General features: G+C 57.7%; 1 protein-coding gene across 4 annotated transcripts in view; it reads left to right on the plus strand.

Annotated features, from left to right (window-relative positions):
- Window positions 1-12,397, plus strand: part of WFS1 (wolframin ER transmembrane glycoprotein) — a 33,965-nt gene that overhangs the window by 9,053 nt on the left and 12,515 nt on the right. For all 4 annotated transcript variants that reach the window (XM_072946497.1, XM_072946502.1, XM_006216364.4 and 1 more), the window contains one exon: window positions 3,909-4,141. In XM_072946497.1, the coding sequence (XP_072802598.1) occupies window positions 3,909-4,141 (233 nt within the window). The remainder of the gene's footprint in view (window positions 1-3,908; window positions 4,142-12,397) is intronic.

Raw genomic sequence — 12,397 nt, forward strand, 5'->3', positions numbered from 1 at the left:
TGTTTCAGAGGTGGGGGAGGCCCCCCTGGAGAGCATGGGTGGGTCCGGCCTGAACAACGGTCAGGGAGTCTGGGCTGCAGGCCTCATGTGGTCATTCTCTGCATGTCAGGAGACGCATGGTCCCAGCAGCCCTCTCCCCTCTCGGCAGGTGGCAGCCCCTCAGCTGAGCTCCGTGTTGCTGGCATTTTGTGTTTTGATGGGATAAAAATATGCCTGGGTGCTCATGTGGAAAGAATGCTGGCCACTCTGGTTTTCTGGATCTTCCACAACGACAGGTTCCCAGCCCCTGCTCTGGCCTGGGTGCTCGGGGTTGATGTCAGGGTGGCGGCGGAGGAATCTTGGAGCTGGGTGGAGCTCCGAGGCTGATGCTGTTGTTCTGCGGCCAGGATTTTGGATTCTGGGGCCAGAAGACGGACCCACTTCTGGTCACACAGCGAGATGGGGTAGGCTTTTCCCTTGCCAGCGCTGCTTTCCCCAGGCCAGGTTGCCTCAGGTGGGCCTCGCCCCTTAGGTCCCCGCTGTATCCGGAGTGAATGAGATGCAGCCCCTGCCTTCGGGGCCCCCAGGATCACAGAAAAAAAGACTCATCAGAGAAGGAGGGACCAGACACCATTTGGGCCTGTCCACTGAGAGATCATCTGTGGTCTCCTCCGTGACCCAACCACGGCACCAGATCATTTCATTTGTTTTCAAATGACAAGGCCTTTGATCCAAAAAGGATTTGGCCGACTCTCAGGGAACCTAAAATTAATCCTCCTTTATTCATCTCTCCATACTAACCAGATTTTACTTTAAACAGTTTTATTTTGATTGTAGAGTGACATACATAATACTTAGACCAGCAGGCCAGCCAGAAACTGTGTTTTCCTGAAATTCCTGTTATAAGGTGTCTCTCAACTTGAATATGCCTTTATTTAGCCCCTGGGAGAAATGGCTTGGGTGCTTTTTTGTTTTTTTTTTAATGCTTTATAGTTTGCACTTTGCTTTCTCTTCCTTCACCCCTGTGAGGTTAAATAGCTACTAGTAGAGGGCAGAACTGGGGTTCACTCCCCGGTTGCTTCAGGTGGAAAAACTGTGTCCTGCTGGCCAGGGACAGTGCTGTCCCTCCTGACCCAGGGCTCCTCTCAGAGGGGCAGCTGGACCACCCGGGTGAGTCCTTCTGGTCCATCTCTGGCAGAGAGAGGGTTCTGAAGGAGACATACCCTGAGTGCTATGTGGTTACCTGAGAGCAAGTGATGGAGACAGGACTCAGGGCAGAGGCTGCTGGGAAGTTCCCAGAAGGAGGCAAATTGGGCCCTTGACTTGAATGTCATCTAGGATGGGGCCTGTGGGAGGGGAGAGGGCCAGTCCAAGAAGGGGGCCCTGCAAGAGCTAAGGCGTGGAGGTCAGCAGCTGCCTGTGGAGGCTGAAGAACAGGTTTGAGGAGACAGTGATGGGGGAAGAGAAGGTGTAGTGGGGTTTGGGTGGCAGAAGCAGGTGGGCGCATTTTGAGAGGCCTCTTCTTCAGAAAGGAGCTGTTTCCGAGTGAGAGGCTCTGTGGATTTGAACTCCAGCTCCGACACTCTGAGCTGTGTGGCCTTGGGCGGGGATCTCACCTTTCTGGACCTGAGCTTCCTTGTCTGTGGCATGGGGTGTGGGTTGAAGGACAGACCATTTCTCCATCCATCACACCAGAGTAACAGCAGTACCCTCCTCGCAGGCCACGTGAGAATCCACGTGAGAAAATCGGTGGGAGGTGCTGAAACAGCACATTCCAGATGTGCTGGTTGCATTGTCATTAGCAACAGAGGAGCCCAGGCGTAAGTCGGGGGGCCTGAGAGCCCTCTGCCACTCCAAGAGGGTGGCCTTTAGTTCTGGGGCAGCGGGAACCTCAGGAGATGGTGAGGTAGGACGTGGCCCCGTGTGGTTTGTCTCGGGTCAGCCAGTGACCTGCACAGCTGGGTTCTGTCTGCCGAGTCGCTGGCTGCCTTTCCCTGCCCACAGCCGGCCAGTGGGTCCGCACATGCAGCCAGATGAGGGGTTTTGCAAAAGTCGTCTCTTTGTTTGGTTCCCGGAAGCCTGGAGTTTGGAAGCAGCACTGAGTGCTGTGTTGGTTTCCAGGCCAATCTTTGTGGCTTGATGTGCTTTTGGTTTACAGCCAGGAGGCTGTTTTTAAAATAAGGGCTCAGTCCCTCTCAGGGAGGAATGTCCAGATGGAAATCTCCAGGGTTCTTTGGCGGACACAGATCCCATCTTTGGGACCCAAGTCTAGCCGGGAATGCAGCAGACGTGGTTGCATGGCCCTGGGGTGTGTTGTGTAGGGCCTGGGCCACCTCTGGCTCTCCCTGTGACAGCCGTCTCCAGAACTGCGTGTCGGCCACCCACTTGGGCAGGCTGCGCAGGCTCGTGCTTGGAGGTGGGCGTTGGGGATGCCTGGGGGCCTGACCACTTGTGGTCTTTGGTCTCATGTGGCCCTCACAGCGCTTTGAGTGTGAGATGATTGTCCCCATTTACCGTTGAGGGAACTAAGATGCGGAGGGGGACGTGGCCTGCTCAGGACCACAGAGCTGGTGGGCATAGCCAGGGGCACGGGAGCCATGGCGAGTTAGGTTGGGAGCCAGATTCTTCCTTCCTCATCTCAGGGAAGAGGATGGACGTGGCCTTGAGGCCAGGGTGGGGGTGTCATGGACCCTTGGAAATCTGAGGAGAAGCCTGCCTGGATCCCCTGCGCTGCATGTGGTCCCAGCTGCTTCAGGGTCTGTGTCCTCTGAAGCCCACCCAGGACCCCAGTCTGGGATCCTGGTGCTGGGGAACTCTGATAGATTTCGGCCCCACCGTCTGTGGCCCCTGGTTGCCCTCAATCATGTCATTGGTGGTTTTTGCCCTGTTGCTAAGTGGCATTATTGACTAATGGAGCCCTGTCCCCGTCCCAGAATCTGTGCGCTCCAGTCTGTTGCCGTCCCCTGGAACCAACCCCATGGTCTCCATCACTCTGTGTCTAGTGTGTGCTTGTGTCTGGTGGTGTTCAGGTTCCTGGGTTTTTGTCCTGTGGCTCTGGCCTGGCATGGAGGGCTTTGGAGCTGGGCAGGTCTGACTTAAACCCTGGCTTCAGGGGCCATGTTCCCACCCTCCATCCCTCTCCCCTTTCTCCTCCCACCCTATTTATTTAACTCTCATTCTGTGTCAGTGTGTTTGATTCCTAGGGCTTCTATAAGAAATTTCCAGACACTTGGTGGCTTGAAACAACAGCAACTTGCTGTCTTGTGGTCCTGGAGGCAAAAGCCTGAGATCACGATGTCGGCAGGGCTGGCTGCTTCTGGGGACTCTGAGGGAGAGTCCCTCCTCGCTTCTCCTGGCTTCGGGTGCTGCTGGGCATCCCTGGCGTCCCTTGGCTTGCCACCGCCTCTCTCCAGCCTCTGACTCCGCCTTCATGTGGTGGCTTCCTCTTGTGTCTATGTGTGTTTCCTGCCTCTTCTTATAAGGACACCAGTGACTGTATTAGGGCCCACCATGATCCAGGATGATCTCATCTCTAGATCCTTGATTTCATCTGCAAAGACCCCTTTTTTAACCCAGCACAGCCAGTCACATGCCCAAGGCTCCCATGGGCCATCTCACTGAACCCTCACGGCATCCTGCTGTTCCCACTGCTCGGATGAGCACACCGGAGGTCCCGGTCCCTGATGAGGGGCCGGCTCCTGACTGTTGTGGGACCTGCCGAGCCAGCTAGCCTGGAGTGAGTGTCCTCCCTCGATTTCCTCATCTGTAAGATGGGGGTGTCCTCAAGGGGGCTGTTGTGAGGTCGAATGAGCTCACACAGAATGCTGGGCAGCCCCCACCCTGTTCTCTTTACCCAAAACCCGAGGCTGGAGCAGATGGGGCTTGGCTGGCCTCGTGTACGTCTGACCCTCGGCTTTTCTCACCTGCAGGATGGCCGCCAGCGCCCCTCCTCCAAGCCCCCCCGGCCCCCAGCCTCCACTGCTGCCTCAGCCCCAGGTCCGCTCACGGCTCAATGCCACCACCTCAGTGGAGCAGGAGAGGAGTGGGGCGCCCCAAGCTCCCGGACCCCAAGTTGGACCTGGACCAGACGTGAGAGATACAGCTGCTGGAGCTGTGCCCCGGGCTTCGCATACCAGGAGCCCAGAAAGAGTGGATGGAGCAGGTAAGGGGGCCTGGGAAGCCAGACTGTCCTCGCCTGGGGCTGCTCTGGAAGCTGGGTCCTGGCATGTAGTCCAGGCATCCCCACGAGGTTCCTCCTCTGGGGTGTCCCCCGCGGTCCAGGGCCTCTCAGGCCTCACCTCTCGGCACACTTTGCTCTGAAGTTCACGAACTTGGGTTGCAGCAGACGTAGCGTTTCCTCCTTATATTTGTAAGTAACAGCACCAGCTCCCTTTAGCTCATGGACACGGTGGGCATTACTGCACCAGGCACTGTGCGGTGGGACGAAGGCTTTCCCTCCCCCGGCTCGGGTCCCGCACAGTGCTCAGGGCAGCCCATGTTGTCCCCTGTCCACTGTGGCCACTCCTCAGGGGCCATTCAGTCAGGCAGCTCTGCTTGGTCTGGGGGCCCCCATGTGGTCATGCCCCTCTGGGCCGGCTGCCAGCCTGGATGCTCCTGGGCCCAGGCCCTGTCCCTTACTGCCCTTTAGACCCAGACTCCATCCCCAGATGGGGCTGCTAAGCGCTGCCCCCACCCCAGCCCACTTCTGGGCCTCCTCAAGTTTCCACTCTATCCCAGGGGCACCTCCCTGGGGCAGAGACGAGACAGTGTGGGGACCCGGGGGGGACAAGACAGCTGGTGGTGGTGCTGGCTGCCTCGCTGATACTGGGGCCAGGGCACCAGCGTTTGGTCCCTCCTCTGTCCAGCTGCTGCTCACTGAGCATGGCCCTTTGCTGGCCCTGAGTGGCCATTGGCGGCACAAATGAGTCCAGACCTGCCCCCAGCAGGGCAGCACAGGGCCTGGGGTGCACAGAGGTGGCTCTGGGGCTGGGGCTGGGTAGGTAGGGACCTGCTTCTTGGGAAGAGATGATGCCTGAGCAAGAGTCAGCCTGGGAGGAGAGGACACAGCATGGGCGAGGGTCAGAGGGAAGAAACAGCCTCGCCCAGGGCGGGCTTGGGTTGGAGACAGCCCCAGACCCCCAGACCCCCAGGGGAGGGGTGGTGGAGAAGAAGGGAGGCTTGTGCGTCTGGCCTGCAGTTGAGCTACACCAGGAGGAGCTGGGGGCAGGCCTGGGCACCAGCTGTCACATGAGTCTTGTTTGAGGCTCCTTCGCACCTTAGGGGCTGTTGTCTGTCGGTAGAAATGCTGAAGCTTCGCTGTGAGTGTCATGGAGGCTCAAAAGGGTGGAGCGCAGGCCTCTGGCTGGGATATTTGGAGAAAACATAGCTGATAAAAGCTATGCACTTGTTCTAAAGCACTGCTTTTTCTAATAATCTACCCAGTGCTTCTCAGTACATCTGCCTGAGTCTCACAGCAGCCAGCCCTGGGAAGTAGGGACCTTGGCTCTGATTATAGGTGGAGTGATCAGAGCAGAGCCTGCCTGGGACCCCAGCATGACTGGTGAGAGCCCGGTGACTTCTCTCCGTGGGTCACCGCCCCCTCCCTGCGTGCCGAGACTATTCCACGCTCTGCACATCTGCCTGCTGCTTGCCCACCCCACCTTTGCCGTGAGGGGAACCTCTGCCCAAAACACGCTGTCATCTCCTCCACCTGTTGAAATCCCACCTAGCTCTTAAGGCACTAGCACCTCCTAGACTTTCCGATCTCCTCGCACGGCAAGAAGTACACGGGCTGTTGTCACCTGATGCACACGCCCACACACACGCACACCCAGTGGGAGCAGAAACTTGCAGAACAGTAGTGAGAGTCTCCATTCTCTTGCTTTTATTTAAAAACAAATGCTGCTTGTGGGCAGTTAATGTGATTCTGTGACCTCCTGGGTCGAAGTCTGTAGTTTGAAAAGTGCTCACTGGTTTGGCCGCGGTGCTGGATCCCTGCTTGTCCCCGTGCGGACTCCGGAGCGTGTGTCTGCCTATTTATGTGTGTTTGTTTATGAGTGTCTCGGCCCTGAAGTTGTGCAGGAAGGGCCCCTGGCTTGCCTGGTGGCCTTGAGCTGTGTGCCCTCGAGGGGGACAGGAGGCCTCGCCAAGCCCGTTTCTGTATCTATAAAGTGGGCATGATCATACCAGCCAGGTGGGACCCGCGTGCTGGGGACCTGTGCTCTGAGCGAGAGTGCGTCGGCCTCGGGGTTGGGAGGTGGTGCTGAGTCATGGCCCCTCTTCCTTAGGTGCCTGCCTGGTGGTGCAGACAGAGGGCCTGTGGCTAGAGCTGAGAGCTCCACATGCTTCATGAATGTCACCCAGCTTCCTGGACCCCCTAACCCGTACCTTCCTTCCTTCCTTCTCAGACCTCCTCCTGGGGCGTCCACTTTGCACAGCACGGCACCTGCCCAGTTTTATGGTCCCACTCAGTTGTCAGTGTCCGGTCTTAATGTCAGCTTGGGGCTGTGTATGTCTGGGGGTAGGGGCTTCATAAGATTTCTTCTCTCCCAGGAGGCTCATTGTGCTGCAGACCACGTTTGTGTATGTGGGTGTGTGGGGGGTGTACCCCCATGGGACAGGATACCTGACCCTCTCCCGTTTACAGGGGCTTCCTTTCCCCCAGGTGCTCTGTAGGAGTTAAGGAAGTCCCTGCCCCCACCCCACCTTCTCCAGCTCACCCAGCCTTGTCATTTTGTTTTTCCCTTGAGAAGCCAGCTGCCTGAGGCGGTTACCCGCTGCTCAGCCCTGCCCCGCCCCACGCAGAGGCCCCAGACCTGTGATGGTGAGCACCCGGTGTGTACTGCCGAGTGTACTGCGGGCCTGGGGGCTTCACATGACCCCTTACGGCAGCCCGAGAGAGGGACTCTGTTCTTGTCCTCATTTAGAGGAGAGGAAACAGAAGCACCGACTTGTCAAGTGGCCAGTACTGAGTGATGGACACAGGAGCCCCCCAGTCTCCTGTCCCACGCTGCCCTCCTCTCTCTCAGCGAAGCCGCAGGGACCTCTGAGCTCTGGATGAAGCAGGCCCAGCTCCCCTGCACAATCTCACTGGACTAGTTTCCGATTTACCCCCAGAAACGCACCCCGCTGGGCTCTTCCAATCTTCACATCCTTCGAAGATCTCTGCTTTGTCTCCAAGGCCTCTGGGTAGGCCAGGGCCTGATCCGGAATCTCAGTCCAGGCACAAACACCCAACAGCCACAGGGCGCGGGGCCAGGGCTGGGAACACACTTGGTTTCAATCTGGGTGACGCGGAACAGCCTTGGAGGACGGACCAAGTCCAGACTGCAGGTTTCAGATAAGAAGAGTCAGGAAACAGATGTGGTCTCTGTTTGGCTTCTGCTCCCAAGGGTGGGGGGCAGGGAGTGCTGAGTGAGTGCTGGGCCGGTTGGCAGCCTTGGGGTCCTGGCCCCTCAAGTCTGGGCCATGCCGTATCACTTTCTCTGTGCTGTCACTGGTCACTGATGTGCACGCAGCAAGCCCCATGGTGCCTCCCTGCACAGCTCCAAGAGCATCTACCTGGGGAGGGAGAAGGGGCTTTTGGAGTAAGTTTTAATGAACTAACGCACCTGTCCATCTGGCAAAGGTGTGGTGAGCATCGGTCAAATACCCGTAGATAACAGCAGAGGAACATTAAATAGCACTTCCTGTGCGCAGTACCACCTGGGGTCCTTGTCTCCATTAGTTAAGTCACTTCTCCAGCATTCTTCAGCTGAGAAAGCCCAGTGGTAAAGGTTAAGTAGATGACCCTGGACCTCCAGCTGGTGAGGGGTGAAGTCAGGATTTGACCACAGGCTGTGAGTCCGTGCTCATCCACGGTGACGACTGTTCTCGACAGCAGTGACCACAGATGGAGGACTCACTGTGTGCCCAGCACCCTGTGTCATGGGCAAAGCAGAGATGGCTGGTCCTGCAGGAGGTGAAGGCTCAGGCGAGGGAGAGACAGAAGTAAGCAGGTGCCGTGTCCTCGGGGACAAGCACTCTGCAGGGGCCACAGAGCACGGGGGTGCCCTCTCTGCTGACCTCGGTAGGGCACAGGGATCGCTGGCCCTCAGGACTGCCGAATCTGCGAGGCTTCCAGCTGTGGGTGCCAGGCTGGCACTCGCTTAGACAGCCTCAGGGTCAGGGACAGGGATGGTGGCTGGAACCCTTGGGTGGGGTGCAGCCTGCCCAGAAGGGTCCACGCCATTGTTGACCAAGGTCCTGCCCACTGGCTGCAGGGGACACTGGGCATGGAAGGCAGGGTCCGCCTCCAGGAGGGAGATGCGGGTGAGCGAGTGAAGAGGAGCCTGCACGGTGTGGTTCATGCCGGGCAGAAGGGCTCTGAGGCTGATGGCCCTGGGCAGGGGTCGGACTCGGGGTCAAGAGGTTGGCCAGCCCAGTGGGGCCTCGAGGGTCAGGATAAGGAGAATGGTCATTCTTGGGAGCGTTAGAGGGTTTAAACCAGAGGAGCGGGCTAATCTTGGTTACATGGAGAGAACCCATGGGTGTCTAGGGGAGCTGAGGCCAGCGGGGAGGTGGGGTCGAGGGGAGAGGGCCCCAGAGAAGCTGGGCTGGCTCCAGGCCCCTGGCTGGAGCCACGGGGTAGTGAGGGGGCAGTTTTCCGGTGGGACTGAGAGCTGGACAGCAGGTGTGGGCGCCAAGGAGGGTCAGGAGAGGCTGTAGGAGCAGACGCAGAGCGCCATGTCCTGCTGCCCTGGGGACAAGTCACAGCAGTTAACAACTCGGTTTCTCCTTGTCCAGTCAAGGTACCAGCTGTTGGTTTATGAAGTTTTTTACACACAGGATTTCATCCTGACCCTGATTTAAGCCCTCGTCTGTCTGGGTGCCCTGCCATTGCTCTGACCCTCTCACTCCAAGATGGCCTGTCCTGAGGACGGCCAGCAAGGCCACGGAGGCTCCCTTGGGTCTGGTGGCTACGCAAGACCTTTGGAAACTTGGCATCATGCCCTTACCTTTCGCCTGCTCTTTGCATTCCAAGCCTTGGGCATCACCTCCAGGAAGCCTCTCCCATCGGGATTGATGACTCCTGGCACCCCCACAGCCTCTGAGCGGGCACTGTTGGAACGTGGTTATCCTCGCCTGGCCCCTGGGTGGGCAGTGAGCATGGGGGTCCTGCTTCATTCAGCTTGTGCCCTCGGCTCCTGGCGTTCAGACTGGCTGGATCTGGTGCTCAGTAAACGTCTACTGAGTGAGTAATGAGGGGCGAGGGTCGTGACCCTTGCTCAGGGTCTGTGGGAAACACGGGCCTCCTGGCCAGGTCCCCCACCTCAGAGCTAAGCCAGCCCCTGGAAGAGAGGAGGTGCAAGCAGTATCCTTCCTGTGTGTTCATGAGAACCAGAGTCAGGCTCCCAAAGGCTAATGGGACACCCCCTTTTGCAAGGCAACCCCACCTCTCCTTGTACAGGACACCCCTGGGATACAGTGACCCCAGCCTGCTGTGTACAGGACACCCTTTGTGCAAGGCAGTCCCAGCTCATTGTGCATGGGACATCACCCCCCATAGGCAAGGTGACCCCAGGTCCCCGTGTATGGGGCACCCCCTGGTGGGTGACCCAGCGCCCACAGCGATGAGGAGGACACATGGGATGCCCTTGGTTCCACATCACCTTTTCCTTCACTGCAGCCCCACATGGGGGGCGTCAGGAGGGGCCCGGGACTCTGGGAGGCCAAGGCCTTGTCCAGGGCCGGTGAGTGAGGATGGGAGGACGGCAGCCCCGGAGACAGGAGCGCTGCGTCACTCACTCACTGCGTGTTTCGGATCGTGCTCTTCTTTTATGAGCCTTTGGCTTGCGTTCAACAATTTAAACAATGTGCTTGGGCAAATCTCGATCACAGCAGTTGTGTGAAAATGGAAGCCAACTTCTCTCCTGCTCCCAGCTGTCTCCAGGAGACCTTTGCATGCGATCGGAGCTGGTGGAGGCCCTGGGGCTGCAGGGAAGGGACACCTGAGGCTCCCCAGCCCGCGGCCCTTGTGTGGTCCTGATGAGTGGGAGCAAGACGTGCTCACCACCATTGTCCGTTTCTACACCAAACCTGCTCAGGGCAGGAAGGTAAGCTTGTTGGTTCGATCTCCAGGCCAAGCATGTGGTGTGTTGTAGGCTCTCTGCTAGGATTTGGGGAGACAGGTGAAAGTTGAGGACTGTTCTCTTGTCACTTCCCTGTCCCTTCATCCCTCTGTCTGTTCAGCGTTTGCTGAGCTGTGCCTGACGTTGGGGGATGGAGATGGGTCAGACTTGCTGGACACAGATCACTTCCATAAAGGCTAGTGGAACCATGGTGGCAGATGCCATACCAGGTTTCCAGCAAGATGGGTGTGCTGGGGAGAGGGGACAGAATCCTGGGGGCTCCTCTCCCATTCATGACAAAATGACGGTCATTTACTAGTTCAGCGTGGTATATACAAGTCTCTCAAATGTGTGGGATCCCTGGGAGATAAATAGGATAAAAGATGAGGGTGTGTGTGGTCCTCCATGGATTGACTGCCCAGGGCCACGCAGCTCTAATATTGCTGTTTTGTGATTGATGGGTAGACTTTAAAAAATGAGCTTGAGTCAGGACCCTCTCGGTTGCAAGTGACACAGAAACCTGATGTAAACTGACATCCACAAAAATCCAGGTTGCAGAGGACCTGTTAGTTCCGTATGTCTGTACAGCGAAGAGTATCCGGGGGCTGAGGGTGTGATCGGCAGTGTCCCCCGGCCCTACTTCCCCCGTGCCCTCACCCGCGGTGGGGTCTCCCCCTGGGGCGGCCCTCCAGGGCTCCAGGCTGGCATCAGCCAGGATCCAGCAGGAGGAAGAGGCTGGTTGCCCCGCAGTCCTGACTCGGGTCTGTGTCCGTCTGTGACCGGGCGATGTGGTCAGGGAGACGCAGCTGGCCGGTGGGCCAGGTGGCTTGCTGCCACCACCCTGCCACGTGGACGAGCCAGAGTGGGGGACGTCAGGTCAGGGTTAGGGAGAGGCCAGGAATGTCCTGCAGAGGACACGTGTGTTCCCCGGTCCTCGGGGTCCACACTGATGCAGCCAGCTTCTGGCGGTGGTTATTTGTTTGTTTGTTTTTTGCCACTGGGCAGTTAGCCTGATGAGCTTTGCCTTTGACCTGTGTGAAGGCTCCTCCTGAGATGGAAAAAGCTAGAACCCCCCGATTGGCCTGCAGCACGAGCTCAACATTTGCGTGGTTGTAGACATATTTGCATCAGTGCCAACTGGAAAGCGGAGTAATGAGGGCGGTGAGGTCCATGTTTCAAAGAGATTCTGTGTATTGGGGAGACGTCTTGAAATGCCAGGCTATGAATAACTTCTGTGAGAAATTAATCATGCGTAGAATAATCTTTTTAGCCAACAGATGTATGTTTGAGTCTTCTATATTCTGATGTAATAAAGAAGACCTTGGGCTTGTGAATTCAATTAGTCAAGGAGAGAGTTGTGAACTTGTGAGAGGTGTCTGGTGTTGGGCTGGGAAGTGCAGCGTTGGTGAGCAGCGAAGCCCTGGGGTCAGCCCAGAGGTGGGACGCGTGGAGGGGAAAGGAAGGCACGCTGGAAATGCCCGCTCTGGACCAGGCCCTCAGTGCAGGGTGTCTTGCTTTTCATAAACCGGCCTATTGGGTGGATATTGACGATGGCCCTGAAAATGACTCTCGGGAGGTCACGTGGCTCTTTGATGCTGATGGTGATTTGCACGCGGCTCAGATTTCTCTCTGTACACACCCCCCTTCGCTGGGAGCCTGCCAGTCTCTTTAGTCTGAGCCCTTGGCCAGAAAGTGCATTCCAGGGGCTGAAGTGGGGGTGACAGCAGCCAGAAGGGAGAACTGACCTTGATGACTCAGGAAGCACCAGGTCCAGGGCCAGGGGACTGGGTGGATGTCCTGGGCCCTGCAGCCATTGCTGGGTGAGGTCCCTGGGACCTCAGCGAGGGAGCCCAGCTCTAACTCTGCAGGGAGAGGCGTCTTGTTTGTAAGCATCCACCAAGAGGGCCACATTGTAGGTGCCGGACCTGTGAGTCTCATGAAGGATACTTTCTTTTGAGCCATCCCAAGCCTCTCCCCGCCACCTCCCGGACCCACTCCAAACTGGATGTGACCTCTCTGCCTTGAACCTCCAAGGCTGTGTCACCTTGGGCCCCTGCTCTGCTGCCTCCCGGGGTCCTTTGTGCCTAGGGACGTGCTCTGAGCCTGGCGGAGCTGATTCTGGGAAAGGCCTGGGTGAACGGGTGGGAAAGGCTGGTCATTGGGCAGTGTTACCGGGGACTGTTCTTGTTTCCCTGAATTCCACCTTCCGTTTCCAGAAACGGCTAGAATGAGAGTCTGTTCATCCCTAATCAGCACCCGTTATGTGGTTGGCAATGTTCCAGCCGCATCCCCTGCATCACTGCAAGGTA

This window comes from Vicugna pacos, chromosome 2 (assembly GCF_048564905.1).
Source record: "Vicugna pacos chromosome 2, VicPac4, whole genome shotgun sequence".
Lineage (NCBI taxonomy): Eukaryota > Metazoa > Chordata > Mammalia > Artiodactyla > Camelidae > Vicugna > Vicugna pacos.